This window comes from Choristoneura fumiferana, chromosome 12 (genome assembly GCF_025370935.1).
Source record: "Choristoneura fumiferana chromosome 12, NRCan_CFum_1, whole genome shotgun sequence".
Lineage (NCBI taxonomy): Eukaryota > Metazoa > Arthropoda > Insecta > Lepidoptera > Tortricidae > Choristoneura > Choristoneura fumiferana.
This window is the reverse complement of record NC_133483.1, coordinates 13,496,641-13,515,820: the sequence shown is the minus strand read 5'-3', so window position 1 is coordinate 13,515,820 and position 19,180 is coordinate 13,496,641. Positions and strand designations below refer to the sequence as shown.

The following is a 19,180-nucleotide window of genomic DNA, read 5'->3' as shown; positions in this document are numbered from 1 at the left end:
TTAGCCGGTATTATTGCGAAGTATCATGCGCTATGGGTGTGATTGGTTAGTCAGTCACCACGCGTTTGAAATCGAAATCACACTCTCGTTCAAAAACCTTGAAAAGACGAGCGTTGAGGCGTTGGTGTAGAAGGCGTCGAGGTTCGGTAGGAAGACGCGAGCGTAGGGCTGGGCGCTGAGTTTGGCCTTGGAGGGAGAAGACTAAGTGAGGAGATCGCAGGTGAAGGGAAATGCAACGCTGACACATCTGAGTTGCGGTCCGGTTCAGGGGTCGTGACGCGGATTTTTGCCGTAAACTGAGGCGAACTCGCAACTTCGAATAGAGCGTCGAAATCACGGTCAAATATGTTCTTCCGTGAGAAAGCAGGTGTGGGTAGCGGAGCAGGCAGCTCAAATTCATCAGGGGCTGGGGTCCTAAGTATTTTTCCGAATTCGTTGTCCTCATGGCGGCCGAGTTTTTTGAGCAGTTTGCTTGCTTTCGTGCGCTCGCGCAGCTTAGCCGGCCGCTCGATAGAGGGCGTCGGCGAGGCCGGCGCGCGCTCCGCGGGCTCCGGGGGCGCCGTTTTGGGGAGGGACGCGGCGCGGGGTTGGGGCCGAGGGCTAGGGGCCGAGGGCGGGGGATCCGCGCGGGACGGCGCGGGCGGCGGCGGCCCGAAGAGGACGTCAAGCGTGGGTCGCTGCCGGGGCCTGGGCAGCGATTGTGTATTGTATGTCAGGGTAACTACTTCGTCTGCGGGATATATTACATACATCCCTGGTGAGACCGCATCGCGCCGGCCTCCTGCGCCCTCCGAAGAGGCTTACGCGCGTCTCAATCAACCACTTCTCTTAACATCTAACAGTCTCAATTTTACTGCTCTTGGCTCTCGACGAGTAGTTTAACACGATCAAGTGTTTAATAGAAAAGATGCTTAAGATTGTGGAATGTTTTTACACATATTTTATTTGTGTTAGAGGAAAGAAGGAATGTTTAGTGGGAGGGTTTCTGAGCCATGGGTTGGTTTATCTGGGAATTGTCTTCGAATAACGTCAGCCACAAGTCCAAACAAGGCATCTTCATCCTAAATGAACAAAACAAAAATATAATAAAGGAAATGATGAAAAAAACTACATTAACTACTAGGTACAATATAACTATCAGTGACACATTCAAGCGTAACTTGATTGTACCTAGGTATATCTATATGGACCACAAATAGTTCATTAGGTATAAGAGCCGAAATTATTATGTAATTCAAGATTTTGTTTGTCATTTATTTTTATATTCACTTAATTAAAGTCATCCATACTCCTTTCATCCTTGTGAATCTTTAGTTTATACAAAAACATGTAGACAGTACGAGTATATTTTGATTCCGATTCTAAGTCTTTCAATTTGTTCACATCAAGCTAACGTTTAAGAACTTTGTAATTTTGACGTCCCTATAAAATACAGGGTGTTATATATTCAAGTAAGTAGTCAAGCGCTAGAGCTTGGCCGCTGAGACAATGAGGTCAAGTATCATACCACAATAGCTGACTGTGGAGACTCGAGCCGTCGTGCTCAAAGCGACTGGCAACGCAGCGATTTAAGAGACGTCCCTTTCGTTCTTGAATTTTGTGAATAGTTTTTGCACTGGTAGGTACGTTATGTGTGTTAGGTAAAATTTTATCTATAACGTTTGATTCGGCAATTGCTGCCATAATAATTAGAAGCGCAGTTAACGCTGCTGCCAAAAAACCGTGGTAATCTATTGTTTTACCCATGGCTTCTCCATCAATGGTCCTGGGTTCAAACCAGATCTCACACTTGAGTTATTCGGAATTTGTATGCAAAATCGCACTAAATAAGGAAACCTATGAGGATGACTTCGCCGTATTGTCACCATATTGTGTGACAGCTCTATATAAGGTACAAGCAGTATCTACAACGCGTTACCGCACTACATTATTCGTGTAATTGCGGAGTTCAACGCACATTATTTATTAGGAAGAGAGTTGGCGGCTTGCCTACGTTAAAGTCTTGAGAGAGGATCGTATTCGTAAAATCGATGTTCATTGTAATTTATTCATTTTGGTTAAGTTAGTTTCGTTGAGAGGTTAGTAACCTGAAGTGCAACCAAAGGTTGAAATTGCAGGTACGAATTATTATTGGATTGGATCATGAAGAGGGAAATTGAGTGACTTTTGCATTTATTATATTAGATGTCAGTTCTGTGGAGACCATTCTAAAATTTTGGAAGGCTTAATTTAACTGATGAAATTTGCGACAGCTTGTTCTGATGCTTAAGGGGTTTTAGTTTAATTTTCATTACCTAATTGCTTTTGATTATATTCGGTATCAGAAGTTTGTCCAGATTACTGAAGTACAATTTGAAGGAATAAATAATTGAAGTGGTGTAAATATTAATTTTAAGCGCTAGAAGTCACCTCCATAGTTTCGATAAGATTAGGTTTTGAAATTTCAAAATGAAAAGGTAATAATTCCTGTCTGTTAACAGAGCCCTAAGAAAGTTAAGATATGAACGCATTAAAAAGAAACTGCCAGTAGAAACTTAATTAACCTAGACATATTTTCTATTCCGGATGCTATAGGCTTCTTGAACGAGATATTATATTATAAATGTTTCCTCTATGTCTACAATCGCTAAATTTTAACGAATTGTGCTATAAAATGAGGTAATCGGCCAGAAACATTATTTAATTTGTCAAGTTAATTTTCAACCTACTTAATAATTATTAGTCATAATAATTGAAATTGAAATATGGCATGCCATTTATGTGAAACCCCTACAGATTAAAGTCATTTAAAGAAAATTAATATTTTTGGTATCCGAATTTTTATTTTTTTAACATTTTATATGGTCTAATTACTGACTGAATAGCCTAGTGGTTAAAGAATCTGACTATAAAGTTTGATTCCCCATCCCAACAGCAATCCACGATCAGGGAACTACATGAAATATTTTAAGTATATTTATATTATTTATCTATAAGTATGTTTGGCACTACTTTAAATTGGTATCAAATGCCCATGATATTTATTTAATTTATATATTACATCGGTTTATTTTCTAGTTTACTGAAATAAAAGTTCAATTAAATATTTTATATAACTCCTATTGAATATCTCTTTACAATTCCCTTCTTGAAATGTGAGACTGTTACTTCGTCTCCAGTTTCATCAAATTAGAAACGGACTTTGTAAAATTTCAATCATGGCGTAGAAAATGAACACTTCGCTAATAGAGTTCCGTTTCTTCTTTTTTTATAAACAACAAAATAATTCCACATGCAAAGATACGATCCCAATTTAAATATAGTCAAAAAGTTATTCTCAAATAAGCGTTGATGAAACTTTTCCGATGAATACATTGATTCAGAATTATTTTAGCCTCACCCACGTTTTTGGCCTGTTGACTTACGTGTGTGTATATTTAAATGTTTCGACGGTGTGTGCGTTACACATGAGGTCAGAATATATGTATTTTATTCACGGAATTTAACATTATCATCAAGTATTATATAAGTAATATATAATAAAGTTTAATGTACTTTTGTAAAAGATTTTTTTGTAATATTTGAAGTTTTACCTCGTTTTGTGTGACCCAAGACTTGCAAGGAACGGAGGCATAAACAGGTCAAGTGGGTTTCAACATTACCATGCCAAATCCGTGTCATTTTTTTTTTATTATTTATTAGAAATACAGTAAGAAAAAAGTATACTTTTCCTAATGGAATCTTTTATCGATTTATGTTAAAATGACAATGCAATGCTTGACAAAGAAAATCAGTTTTTTACTGTTAAAAAGGTTTCACGGTAAGTTACGACTCAATTGACTGACTAAACTCTGTATAGTTTGAACTCGATATTCTATATTGCATGCATTGTCGCCAGTTCTCCTTAAATATTTCTAATACATTTTTTAAACTTAAAACTGTTCAAATAAACTGTTTTCCTTTCTAAAAATTGTTTTTAAATCAAAATGCACTGGAAAAGGCCAGTACCAATGAGAGCTATCGCGAATGAATTCGCCGCTAGAGGCGCTAGTGTAGCGTGAGGTCTCCGAAATGTCAAATCTCATAGTTTTTGGGTGAGCTACGCGGGTTTATTTACAATAAGAATTTTTTTGTGAATATTTTGCATAACCTGAAATTAATTATGGCCATTATGCGTTACGGGGCAATGAATGTCTGTGTTTTGAGACAGTTTTGTCTTTCGGAAACTTTTGTCCTCCCTTTTTTTCCGAACAAAACGGGACAAAGCAACACTGTGGTTGCTGGATATTTTTATGGTACGGTTTTAAAGTGTTTTAAATATGATTTTAATCTAAACTTTGTTTTAACGCCCGTAATAACAGGCTCTGAAAGCCACACTTAAAAACCTCACGCAACAGTGCGCCATCTAGTGAGACAAAAAACGATAGCCCTCATTGTTTCAAAGCACCATTGTTCTCTGCAAAGCAGACACGGAGCTCAATTAGATTCTTAGTCTAGAAACGCGAATGCCGGCGGAATCTATTGTCTTGGCATTTTTAATAAACTAGTTACGTGAGTGCAGTCAGTTAAGGAGTCGTGGTCAAAGACATGTAAATAGTTTTATATACATATAGTGTAACATGTAAAGATACCTGTTTTAACCGCAAAGTTTCAAGTGCTGCTTCCAATGTGTACATAATTATGAAAGATTGACAGAAAATTTTCTGCAAGTATGAATTGCTTAGTAAATGTCCTATGTATAAAAATCGTATACATAACATCACGCTGCTCGCAAACAATTTTAATTTAATTTAATAAAGATATTTTTGTAATTCTCAAATGTAAACTTATTTTTAACCGACTTCAAATAAAAAGGAGGAGGTTATCAATTCGGTTGTTTTTTTATCATCATCATTTTTAGGGTTCCGGAGCCAAAATGGCAAAAACGGAACCCTTATAGTTTCGCCATGTCTGTCTGTCTGTCTGTCCGTCCGCGGCTTTGCTAAGGGACTATCAATGCTAGAAAGCCGTAATTTTGCACGCATATATAGGTAAACTATGCCGACAAAATGGTAAAATTAAAAATTCAAAAAATATTTTTTTTTAGGGTACCTCCCATAGACATAAAGTGGGGGTGATTTTTTTTCTCATCCTACCCTATAGTGTGGGGTAGCTTTGGATAGGTATTTCAAAACTATTAGGGGTTTGCTAAGACAATTTTTCGATTTAATGATGTGTTTGCGAAATATTCAACTTTAAAGTGCAAATTTTCATTAAAATCGAGCGTTCCCCCCCCCCCTCTAAAATCTAAACCGGTGCATGGAAATTTAAAAAAAAAATCAGGATGGTAGTAAGTATATCAAACTATCAAGGAAAACTATAACGGCTAAGGTTTCTTGAGAATTATTAGTAGTGTATGAGTAAATAGCAGCCTAAGGTATAAAATATACCTAAACTCCGTTTATAATACGAAATCCTTCAAAAAATATTACTTATTTTTTTTGTAATTGCTACGGAACCCTATTTTGGGCGTGTCCGACACGCTCTTGGCCGGTTTTTTATGTTTGTTACCTCAGAGCTCCGTCATTTGTGAACCGATTTGAGATTTTTTTTTCGTATTGAAATACCTTCAATAGCTTCTTAAGCACTAAATCTGGAGCTTATGATTGGATCCTAAGGAAATCGAGTAGAGCTAACTCTCGAATTATTGTAGGAACACCTATTGAATTTGGATATATTTAGTAGTAACTCGTGCATTTGCTTTTGAAAATCATCATTTGGTGAAGTGGAACTGATGATGAAGGCCACAGTTGACCATCGAACTTACTGCGAGTACCTGCTCAATAACAAGTATTTCACGGGTTGAATTTCAAATTACTTTAACACAGTTGCTAAGCAATTTATGCTCATCGTAATGCATATGGAACGAGTGGTGAAACACCAGGACTCCTCAATAATGAACGTCTCTGCATCGGGAAAAAGCATTCTTTCGTAAAACGTGACCAGCAGTGGACATTAAACTATTGTACCTTAGATTATTTGCAGTAAAAATGGTAAAAAAAAAAAAAATTAACCGACAAAAAAAAAACCATGAAAACAATTTTCTACCAGTCTGAAGTCGGTGCCTCAGCACGAGCCAGCAGGAGTGATTGAAGCCCAATATAGTATTTATAGGTAGAGTCATTGACGATGAAGCGTGCCGTGGTTCTTGTTTCAATGTCATTAATGTCTAATTTTGACAAAATCATGCGTCTTCGTGGATGGCACTAGGTATAGGCGAGGTAGACTAGGTAGGCTAGGTGGCGTGAAGTCGCCAAGCGGTCTCAGCGGAAGACCAGCGTTGGCCTCTACGGCCAACACTATGCTGAGCTGAGACCGTTTCGCGATTTCGCAAATACTGTCGTTAATATTTATTTTATACTTGTTTTATTTTGTGTACTTACTTATAATATGTAATTTGCGAATTAGCGAATAAACGTTTCTATTTCTATTTTATTTTTATTTTTTTAGACGACTACTTATAGGTCCATTCCTACTGGCTCGTGCTGAGGCACCGACTTCAGACTGGTAGAAAAATATTTTCATGGTTTTTTGTAGTCTGTTCAATTTTGTGTTATAATTATTATTTTTTACTTCAACTCTACTGAGTTGCTACTTTTTAAACTTTGACCGTTCAAAAGACGTAAAAGTAAGAAGCCGTAGCTATTAAAAACCAGTTTTTCACATTTCGAGTAAATTCATCCAAGTTGCTGTAGGTTGCGGAGCTACGGTAGTATGTATTCTGATGATCATTTCACGCACCGCATGGTATTGTAACTTGTATTATTATAGTCGTAGTGTGAAAACCTGACGTGAATAGAAATCCGGCAGGTGATTGTTTCTCACAAAGAAGATCGCGAATTATTTCGTGCAGCGGTGGTTCGGTTACCATGATACGCTTTGGTATACCGAGTCAACAAAGTAGTTACTAGTACAAATTGTATTTAATTTTACGATTAGATACCAAGTAAGTATCTACCTACGCAAATTGAAGTGCCAGTGGGAGTGTTCCATTTAGCATAAATAATGAACCAAATATGCTGATGTGCTGTCATTAGACTTACTCAGGGGAATTGCGTGTTCCCATACCAATTTACAGACTCGGTCAAATAACTATATACGCCAAGTCAATATCTAGATAGTTTCATAGACAAGTTTAATTGTTGTTGTATGTAATGTATCACCTGCTGATAAATTAAAACAGACATATTTTTTGACGTAAATATAAGTTGCTATATTTTCTGTAAGTTACGCAGCCTTCCAGTCTAGTGCAAATGAGTATGATATATTTAAGTGACGTTTCTGATTTCTGCAAAAAAAAATGAATTTGTTATTATAAAAATAAATATTTTCCACACTAAATGTTACTTTATAACTAGGAAAGTCCGGCTACATCAGCTAAAAGATATTTGGCCTAGACACTTGCTTATTTATTACGTAAGCCTATAGGTATACATTATTAATATATTTTTCTCAAAAATGTCCGTAAAAGTTGACATTATTCTTTACATATCAGGAGGTGAAGTGCATAGTTTATGGTCAGCGAAAAATTTAAAAGTTAAAAAGATTGCAGGCGCGCTAGCTCGACAATAATAAATTAGCGCGCCTGCAATCAGTCACAATTTTTTTTAAAGTTAAAAAGGCCACGGAAATGTTGGCACAAGTCGTATACACAGCCAAATCTAATGGACGGTATCAAATATTTTGTTGGAACTCCGGACTTTTTTTATTGGGCCTGAAACAGCTTGTGGTGTTTTCGGTGGAAAAATACACCTGCAGTTTATTTTTAATGAAAAAAAGGTGGGAAAGTATAATAAAAATATTATAATAAAATTAAATGTTATGAGTAATATATTTTGAGAAAAACTTTATTATATTTCAGAATTATTCGCCATTTTTGAGAAAAGCTTTATATTAGTCTCGGCTGGCATAGCAATTCCTGGCTTCGTATTAGTTAAAGTTACCATACTCAGCCAGCTATTGGCTGCTTCCAGGCCACGACAATAATAGATTATATACAGAACCGTATTAGTAATATAATACTTGTAACACACCAATACGACTCCATATGTGTCAAACGCATGGTCCCATTAGCTACCTTTTATCCCAAAAATATTTTATTTCCATTAAACAACCCTTACATCAGCGCTCAGAGTAAATGATTTTACTCCCTACATCGCCTGAATACTTCCTGATGTTAACATTATATTTCAGGCGTATCATGTAATGCCTTGTTAACCCAAAGGGTATGAACTGGAAAATCCATTTTCGCTTAATCTTCATCCTTACATAATTATGCTTGCTACATTAAAAGTTATAATTACTTTATGATTTTTTAAACAAGTTACTTGTAATGTAACAATGTAAATTAGGAAGTATTGAAGTGAAAAAAAAAAGTATTTTTACTTTGTAGATTTAAAGAGTACTCGTAATTAAAGACAATTGTATCTAGTTCATTAATGTGGAAGCAAGGCAATTGCGGTGCAATTCGTGGAAAGTAATTTTCCGCAGGATGACATAGTTTCCGATATAAGAGACGAACTAATGGTTTTTGCTGGCCAGCATGTGAACAATATTTATACGTTAACATTGGTTGCAGTTATTTTATTTTAAACATGAACCTGAATTCAAATTTAAATTACCATAATGTTTTACTACAAAATCGAGCACTGAGATATTTATTGGGAACTAATAATCTGTGGCAATTTTGTTGGCAATGTTTAATGTGATTGTTTATAGTGTAAATTGTATTGTACCGCTTGTACACGAAGCCATAAATAGTTTCTTTTTTCAGAAACAATCTGAAATCTTTAGAATTGTTTAGCTACTCGATAGATTGTTTCTTTTCCAACCAATTAGGTATATTGTAGAATTTAAAATAAACGAGTTAGGACAATGTACGTTATGTAAAGCTATGTATTGGTTTGGTTTAGTCTGGTATTTAAATTCACTTGCATTAATTTGGCCCGTTGTAAAATATTTTCCGGATTAATCTTAGTTTCAACAGAAATAAAATAACATGAACATTCATCCAAACAATATCAGAATAAAAACATAGGTATTCGACTATACGAGAGGCCCCAATCTAAAGAACGAGGAGATACATTAAATATTTACTGCGATTGGCCCAAAAACTTACGACATTTGCCCGCTGGGACCACTTCATATTATTATATGATTGGTACTCCTGTAAGAAATATGAAGTTTCAGGAAATTTCTTTTGACTTAGATTTATGTTTCGGAAACAATAATGCAGTTTTGTCATTTCAGGCCAACATATTTGATTTTGATTCAGACTAGTTTTTATATTATTTTTGCAACTATTTAGTCTCTCGGATCTGAAGTTCTCAGTACTTCGAATTCTTATTGCAGTTGACTGGTATTCCAGATCTTAATTAACAGAATTCTCGCAGTTGAGCGAACAATTTTAGTTCAAGTGATGAATGTAGGATTTTATTAACATAGGTAATACCTAGTAGACCGGCTTTGTTCTCACCCCTGGTACTGGTACTGGTAGACGCTTGGTGGGGATAACTGATCGAGTGATTTGATCAGTTATCGATCACCAAGGGTCAAAAATTATTAAAGCACTAAATTCGCTATGAAAAAATGGTGGTTGGTGGTAGAAGGATGAAAATTTAGAGTTGTATGTATTTTTAATGGCAACAAATAAAAATATTTTTTTTGGAGTGGACCACCCTTAATACTGAGAGGTATGAAAAAAAACTTACATCCTATTCCCAGACCTACCGAATATACACAAAAAATTCATAAAAATCGGTCAAGCCGTTTCGGAGGAGTTTGGTTACAAACATTTTATATATTAGATGAAAACTATAAGGAAACCACAAAGGACAATATGACAAAACGCAAAAAACTTGTCAGACAATTATAGGCGGCCGTATTAAGATAAGTAATATTTTCTTTATTCGACTGGATGGCAAACGAGCATGTGGGTCTCCTGATGGTAAGAGATCACCACCGCCCATGGATAAACATCTGGATCACCAGGCTTATTGCAGATGCGTTGCCAATAATAGTAAAATAAATATAATAAAATACACAAATATATATACATATATTTACACAATGTTATGTAATGTAATGTTATGTATAATATACATAACATTGTGTATTATAATATAAGTATTTATTTATTTGTGTATTGTCTTGTATTTCTTTTACTATTGTTAAGGCCGCCTATAGTCTGTAAAATTTTTTGAGCTTTATTGTATAGACCTTTGTGGTTTCCTCATAGTTTTCGTATTGTTATTTCATAGGTAACCTAACATAATGGCCAGCAACAATGTTAGCTCCATAATAATGTCTTAATTATTTAAGACAAAAATGCATATTTTTTTTAATAATTTTCCCCTTGTATTTTATAATTGGACGTGCCCATGTGTCCCAAGGGTCGGTCATTATCCTCGATTTGTTTATTACTTATCACAGTTTGTTTGATTTTCTTATTTGTAATGGCTGTGTGCTCGCCGTTTGTGGGAAATGGAAGTGAGTAACTGATTTATATATCCGGTGAATTGAAATCGGCTACTCACTTTATTTTCTGAATATTGCTCGTAGATTTTGTGAGACCAAAACAGTTAGAGTATTAGACGAAATGATTCCTTAGTTTGTATTGTATGTCGTCGCGCAGAAGCAGTTTTACTCGTGAAATTGTGGAATATACCTAGTACGTTTCTCATGTTATTGTACCTATTGTATCAGCTTAAAATCGTTGATGAAATAGGTACTTCTTTCTCTAAATATTTTAAATAAATTCTAATGGATTTGATCGTGAAATTATGGAGTAGTACGAGTTTAAATCAATGTGTAGTTAGAAACAACAAAAACGTCAGGAATTTAATTAAATAAGCAAGAAAATAATGACAACTATACTATTGTACGGAACCTTTCGAATATCGTTCGGACTAGCACTTGGCAGATGTTTCGTGACATAAAAGTGTAGTAAATTGTTAAACCCCGGCATGAAATTGGCAATGTGATTGAACTGAGTAATCTATCCATGGAGGAAAGAGAGAGTTAAATGAGACATTGATAAGTCTTAGTTTTACGCCGTTCCACGTGGCTAGGCAATTGGAGGTACATCGTGCCGTGTAATGGGAAGGTAAAATTGCGTTGCCATAGCACATTTAATATGTTAAGCTTACTTTGAGTTGTGGTAGGTGAGGATTAACCTACGCATCTCAAGGAGACGGAAGAAGGTCTTGGTTTTGAGCCCCAGCTTGCACCTCTGAGTTTTTCGATGTAACATTTGAAATATATTTCAATATAACGGTAATGGTAATTTTACCATGATCTTTGCGATGAAGGAAAATGCCGTGAGGAAACCAGCACACCTGCAATGAATTTCAATGGTGTGTATGACGTTCCCAATCTCATTCTGAGAGGCCTGTGTGTCCTATATTATAACTTGTTAGTGATAGCAACAAATTTAATATGGAGTAGTCTATAACATAATTGGTTTGTATACCTAGAGCTAAGTGGCCATGTTCGGTACTGGACGTAATTTCATAGGTTAAGGAACAGTAAACCCAAAACACCCGTGTAAAGTAACCGCATTGCACTGAGCATTTTATTTTTCGTAATAGTTTTTTGTTTCCAAACTATTTAAATAAATAAAAGACCTTAGCAAAATTGAAGTAAACTCGCCTTGAAAAAAAAATTAGAAAAGAACAATACCATTCGCATGGCAAGTAAATTTTTTTGATAACGTGACTAAGAGCTTAGGGGTATAATAAGTGTATAATATGGGTATAATATAGGGCTATAGGGGTAGGATCAGTCAGCAGCAGAAGTAGCAAAAGAGTGAGTGTTTGTGATGATCAAAACCTCAAGCTCAAGATCTGTATACGACTCTACTGCCAAGGACGTCCATATCACTACCTTTTGCCCGCGGCTTCGCCCTCGTGGAATTCGGTTATCGCCCATAAACTATCTCTATGCCCAAAATCACGTCGATCCGTCACTCTATTTTGGCGTGAAAGACGAACAAACATATAAACACACATACTTTCGCATTTATAGTATAAGTATGGATTTTGAGCACCAAAACAGAGGCCTTATTGTCTAACGCACTTGAAATCACAATCGTTTTCACCACTTCTTTCGACCTTACTGTATAAGGTAAGGTATAAGACAGTGAATGCGATGGCGAACATCAGAGCGTTACACAATGCGGCCACAGATTAGACTTTTTATATTTAAATCGGACAATTGAAGCTTTCATGATCTTAGAATATTTATTTATAACACATCATAATTATACAGAAAATTTTAGTTAAATGCTAACATAACTTCTTTTTTTTTTACTTGAATGTATTATTCCCTAGCATTATTTTACTCTGTCGTAAGTAGATCCCGACGATAAAAATCTTTAGTGGGAACCTCCGTCATAAAATTTGAAGAAAAATTCAAGCCTGTCTCTACGTTATTTTTCTTTTATGGTAACGACCGCGTCCAAAGTTTTGTCATTGTTTTTTAACTGAGTTCAAAAAAGGAAGAGGTTATCAATTCGGTTGACTTAGATTAGTTACAGTCAGAAGAGAGGAAAATATATAAAAAATAAACTCTAAAAAACCATGAAATAATTTAGCAGTTTGAACTCGTCGCCTTAGCAGGTACGAGCCAGCAGGGGTGGACCTATAGTCATCTACCTTACGTACACTTACTATCTATTAGGCTTCTTTCACTCATGCTGGCTTGTGTTAATGTACCGACTCCAAACTGATAGAAAATTACTTCATGGTCTTCATGGTGGAGTCGGTTAAATTATTTTTTTTATCCTCCTTAGTCCCCGCGTACAAAATTTAGCACATAATGTCCAATCAAATGAAAACTTTTCTTGATTGTCATTAAGTTTAAAATTCTTGCATTAAACATTTGAGGCCGGGTCTCAGGAGGTAGTTTTTTCAATTTTAAACACAAGCTGTTAACCTCAACTTTTTGGTCACCTTTCGGCAGATATTGAACTTAGTTTTGAGATGTCAATAATTTATTTTGTAATCGTTTCATTACCCGACATACAAACATTCAGCTCTACCTATTCATGGCCATATAAATATCGTCACTACTTTGAAAAAATCTCGTATCTAAAAACAATATGTCAACAAAATTGAACCTTGACGTAATTTTCATAAGGTACACTCAGAAAAATTATCTACTTTAAGATACGAGATTTTTTCCAAGTAGTGACGATATATACCAATCACTTGTCAATATCAATCATAAAATCGATTCAGATAATAATGGACAAAAAAGTAACGTTTTATTTAGGTTACTTATTACTAAGTCACGGGATTAGACGAGTAAAAATATTGGTCATTTTATCGTTACCAAAACTGTCACAAGCTGGTCTGAAGCGTTGTAATTACAGCCTCGTTAACACATCTTTACAACGTGATCATAATTACGTTTTGTATAAAGTATTAAAGTAACGTAACTAGGTCAGTAAGAACGTTTTCAAACAATGTTAGCTGCTGAAAAAAAAATCCTTTCAACACTTTTTTTCTGCGTCCATTACCATTAAACGTTATTTTTGCGTTAACTCGTAAGATCGAAAAGAAAAGATATTGAATTATGATTCATCACGTTCCTCAAATTTAATAAAATTTTGATAATACTAAAACACAATTCTGTAAGGAAGAACACCAATTGGCTACAAATGTTTTGATATTTCTGACGGTACAATAATTTCATGGATCATCTGAACGTTTGACGCGCGTCATAACAGAGCGTTGTACGAGTACGTTTGAACAATTGTTTGAACGTCCTAAAATAACGTTCACTCTACTGCAGTAATGTTAATTTAAACAAATGCATCCCCGCTTAAGGGTGGGTTAATAATGTTATGTATTTTGGGAGCCTCGCGACCTGAGATAAGAGAAATACGAGAATGTCCAGCACGCGTGCGGTGTTTATTACGAATGAAGGAATTCCCAGCGAGCCGACCTAATGAAAATTTATATGACGGTCAGTAATGCTCCGGAGACTGGCTGTCTGTGAGTAACTAGTGAAACCCTTCATCTAATGACTTTTTCTATGTAACGTAGAAAAAACAAAGAACATAACATTTAACGGAGTCTCAGATGAAGATATACAAGAAAGGTAATGTTTTTACTGTGTCGGAAAATACTAAATTCATGGGTAGGTAGGCCAATGCCTGACGAAAATATTAAGTCAAAATAATTTGTTTGAATTAATCAATTGCCTTGTGGCTTATGTAATTAGTGCACGAGCCTACGTAAAAGTTTTTTTTTTTTTGAGTTTTTTACCAAAGCGATTTTATCATAATTAATGAGACGTAAATTAATGGCGGTGATATTAACGGAATCATAATGAAATTCAATTTAACGGACACAATACTTAGTGTCTGGGCAGAAAGAAGATAAAACGTCTAGTAATAATGTAATGATATGGAATATTGTCTAAGAGCTGGTTCACATTATGTCGAAGTGATTTAAAAAAAGAAGATAAAAAAGTGATTGTGGTTCCAAGTAGTTAGACTTGTGGCGCTCAAAAGAAAATTTCGAGAGCAGAATAAAATAAAAGATGTGCCATAGGTATTGTTTGAAAGATTAATTCAAGTAAAAAAAACGGAAAATAATTGATTAAAAATGTTTTATTCAAAATTGCTGATTCAGTGATGCCTCACTTTTAATATTGCTTTCAATGAAAAAAAAAACGATCACTGAATCTGAGTTTTTAAATATAGGTACCTACTTACTTAGTACATCTCTTTGTTTCTTTACTTATTTTGTACAATAAAGGGTTTACATACATACATGACTGGTTTTTTAGAGTCTTTTTGTATTTTTTATTTCAACTCCAAATTTGTTACTTTTGCGGGTATCCCGTGAAACCATATCGAAATACAAACTGAGACATGGATGCACAGAAAAACCAGAAAAAAGTAAAAGTAACAAATTTGGAGTAATAAAAAATACAATAAGACTCCAAAAAACCAATGATACTTTGATTGCGACATCTCTTGTCTGGGTCTTGTATCGGTTAGTTCCGAAAGAATGTGACGTCTCTCGATGAGATCGGAACATAGATGTCGCTAGTGCTGCTGCTTAAGTAGCGTAGTAGAAATAAGCAACCTGAGATAAGTATGCAAAGGAAAAATTCGTGTCTAGATTCCTGTCCAGCGGTGGTGTAGGGCTTAGCACGCAACACGGATTGCTGAGGACCTGGGTTCGATTCCCAGCGCTGGTCTCTTTTTCTGGTTTTTCTGTGCATCCATGCCTCAGTTTGTATTTTCGATACATACATACAAACATAGTACCTACGTACATCACTTGATAACGGTTTAACTATAATGATAATCTGATAAGATGCTCCCAACGTAAATCAATAACACTGCAAACCTGACCGACATTGAGTCCCGCACTTGGCCGCTTAGCAAAACTATGTCAACGCACATCGGCGCAATCTATTTTGGCAACTCATTATCTTCTCGTGCCAGATGACTACGACTACAACGAGAATTACTTTCAGTCCGATTACCGCGTGCTTGTACAACATATCGCTTAATATACAGTACGTGAAACTCGCGTGAGCGCGTAAGCCGATATGGGAACTCGGCTATCATACCTCACGTCGTATACGTGCTGGTATCCCGACTACAAAGGCTTTCAGGTATATAACGCGATCTACAGTAATATGTATAATGCTATAGTTTTCAGTTAAATGAGTACTATCAAAAAGCTTTTATTAAGTTTCACCTGTTGTCAGTAACCAGACATTAGAAGCCTAATTTGACCCACTTTCGGTGGTCAAATTGACGTGAAAAATAGAATGCTTATTTTAGCCTGGTGCAGTACAGTAATTTTGTAGAGTAATTCTGGTGATCTAGCCAGGATTATCTCCGCAGGATGGAACTCTTCAACGGTTAATGGAATCGACTTGATATTTAGTAAGAAAATGTAGTTTGGATGATGAAATATTTAACAAAAAAAGAATAATTGAAATGGTACGAATTCTATTAATAAAATACCAATTAGTGTATTGTAACCAACCTGCATCCGATTGAAATAGATTCGCTCGTGATAATAAGTTGCTAGATGATGAATTAAAACTCCGGGAGTTGTTTAACGGAAAACTCGCGCCAAATTAACTTATCTAGTCCTGGCGGTTCAGTGCCTCTAGTATGGCGTTTTCACAAAACATTCGTTTACTTACTATTCGAAGACGTAAATCGAGCGTTCGATCATCGATACGTAGCCGCCACATGTCCACGGTGCGGCGTCGCCACCCGTTTTCGTTACGATACGCGGACGAAATACCTTAACTAGCAAACCTATACTAGACCTACACACAAAATTTGTTGTGCAAACTTTCCGCTAGAGGCGCTGTCGGTGTTTCCATACAAATTGAGATTTTAACGCGAACACAATCGAGACGTATTTTGTTTTGGGACTAAGCACACAGATTTTAGGATTTTATCTCAATCCCCTAAGAAAATCAGGATAAAAAGTACTAGTCGTTGTGTTCTTCCAGACGTCTAGCTATCTATCTTTTGAATTTCATGCAAATACTTTCGGACATTTCAGCGTGAAGGAGTAACAAACACACGCACGTATGGACGCACACACAAACAGTACTTAATGTTAGTAGGATTGGAATCATTGGCTGTTTATAAAGAAATATATGTACCTATACGCAACGAGTTATAATAGGTTGAGTTCTGAATAACATTAATGTTATAAACACCATAGATGAGAGTATTTAATTTATACTATAAACACTATCCCAGTTTCCACCGCGAGCGGAGCGGAATCATTACATTAATGACTTAAAGCCGGCTACTCACATACCGGCCGCAGGGGCAATATTGGAATTGGACCCTTAATTTCCTTCTTAATTGTGATGGGTATATGCAAGCAGGGGCCATTTTTAGATTGGGCCTGCGGCAGGGCGGTAGGGGCGCAAGACCTTCCTAGCTCTCTAGGTTTTATCTACCGCCCTGCTAGGTTGCCGCATGTATAGTACGATTTAGGTAATTCCAGACATGTCATTGGATACAACCGAGCGGAGTGCACGTGTCACAATGGACAATAAAGAGCGTGAAGTTTGGACACGGGTAATAGACGTGACGTGTACAAAGACCGGCCTCACATGTGGGATAAAAAAAAAACAATATTTTAACAGAGACATGCGAAATGAAACTTTCTAATTAACGTTCGAAATATATCGCGAACACGCAAACGATCCTCTTGTTCTGAGAGGAGGCTTGTGCCCAGCAGTGGGGCGTATATAGGCTGAGATGATGATGATGATGACGCAAACAGTATCAACATTACAAATTGTGTTTCGACAATACTGGAGCCATTCTCATGGACGTGCGTTCAGCGGGACTATCACTTACACACTGAACGGCAGGCTTGTATGTAGAGAACAGCCGAAATTGCTCCGACCGCCATGCGACCGGCATTGCCCCTGTGGCAGGTGTGTGAGTAGCCGGCTGTTTAACTTACATCGACCAACATCATACAGCGCCATCTAAAGTTCATCTGCTGAATTAGATAGCTTGCTAATTAATAAAAACCGGCCAACAGCGTGTCGGACACGCCCAAAATAGGGTCCCGTAGCCATTAAGAAAAAATTAAGTAATATTTTTCTAAGGATTTCGTATTTTATACGGAATCTTCCAAGTTTAGGTATATTTTATACCTTAGGCTGCTATTTACTCTTAAACTACTAATAATTCTCAAGCAAACTTAGCCGGTATAGTTTTCCTTGAAAGTTTGATATAATTTTTCCACCCACCGGTTTAGATTTTAGAGGGGGGGGGGACGCTCGATTTTCATGAAAATTTGCACTTTAAAGTTGAATATTTCGTAAAAAAATCACTGAATTGAAAAATCGTCTTCGCAAACCCCTTAAGGTTTTAAAAGGCCTATCCAACGATACCCCACACTATAGGGTTGGATGAGAAAAAAAATCTATGGGAGGTACCCTAAAAAAAATCTTTTAGAATTTTTTATTGTACTATTTTGTCGGCAGAGTTTACATATATATCCGTGCAAAATTACAGCTTTCTAGCATTGATAGTCCCTGAGAATAGCCGCGATTTGTTTGTCACTGTTCCATTGCGATCGGCTTAGAAGTAAAAGTCCAAAAAAATCCAACCGATCTCTCATTTTGAGCACCCAATTTTACAGTACTTTCATGCAGTGTTTATAACAACATTAAAATTAGTTTGTGAAATAAAAATGCGTGTTAACTTTCTTATGACAGAAAAGCAACCATTTTATTTTTAATCTAAAAAGTAGAACTACAATCACATTGTTGATGGCCAGCAACAAATTACGTTCGGTCAAATAAAAAAGTTTTTATGTTACTAACATAAATATCCCCACCACAGGAAAGATAAAATACAAAATAAATGTGATTAATTTTTAAAGATAAAAAATATCGTGTGGAATGTTACAACTGGTGCTTAATTTGTAAATAATGTTTATGTATAATTTTTAGTATATTATGCATGTACAATTTTCTGAAAACTATGGTAACAATAATAACGAAATTGGTACAATATTAAGCAATTACCAGATGTTAAAACGTTATAAATTTATTTTGAAGTAAATTATTAATTACGACGTTACTTAAGTATAGATATTCTTTAAATATATTTCCACTCCTCACATTAACAAATTGATCTGTAGTGAAATGTTTCTGCAAAACATTCAATCGCTGCAATGCTGTTGTGAACGCCTCATCTATACGAGGATTATTTATTGAAGCTTTGGAAGGCAACGGCACCTGAAATCTATAGTCATTCAAGGTGACGGGATTTTGAGACATTTTACTAGCGATGGATTGCTCTACAGTTGATCTTGAATGAGGATTTGATACAGAGTCCGTTTCTATAGAGTTTTTAAGAATAGTATTTACAAATTGACTTTCACTTCCTGTACAAGACATATTGCTGCATACTGGCGCATAAACTTGCCCAGAAATAACAAAACCTAAAGCTGTGTTCTGTAGCACGCACCGACCGGAGCCTAACGTTATTCGCTCGGGCAGCAAGACGTTAAATAATACATCTGCAGCTAGTAACATATTAATTTGCCCAGGAATGTTGAATGTACTGTCAGCAAGCATAATGTGACTGGGAATATTAATCTCTGCAGTATTAACTTTTACTTGAGGAATCGGCGAA

General features: G+C 36.0%; 1 protein-coding gene across 1 annotated transcript in view; it reads right to left on the bottom strand.

Moving 5' to 3' along the window:
• The window catches only part of Stacl (SH3 and cysteine-rich domain-containing protein), a 263,899-nt gene that overhangs the window by 214,239 nt on the left and 30,480 nt on the right, over positions 1-19,180 (bottom strand). Inside the window, exon 3 of the mRNA XM_074095440.1 lies at positions 98-1,061. Coding sequence (XP_073951541.1) covers positions 98-752 — 655 coding nt within the window. The 5' untranslated portion in view covers positions 753-1,061. The remainder of the gene's footprint in view (positions 1-97; positions 1,062-19,180) is intronic.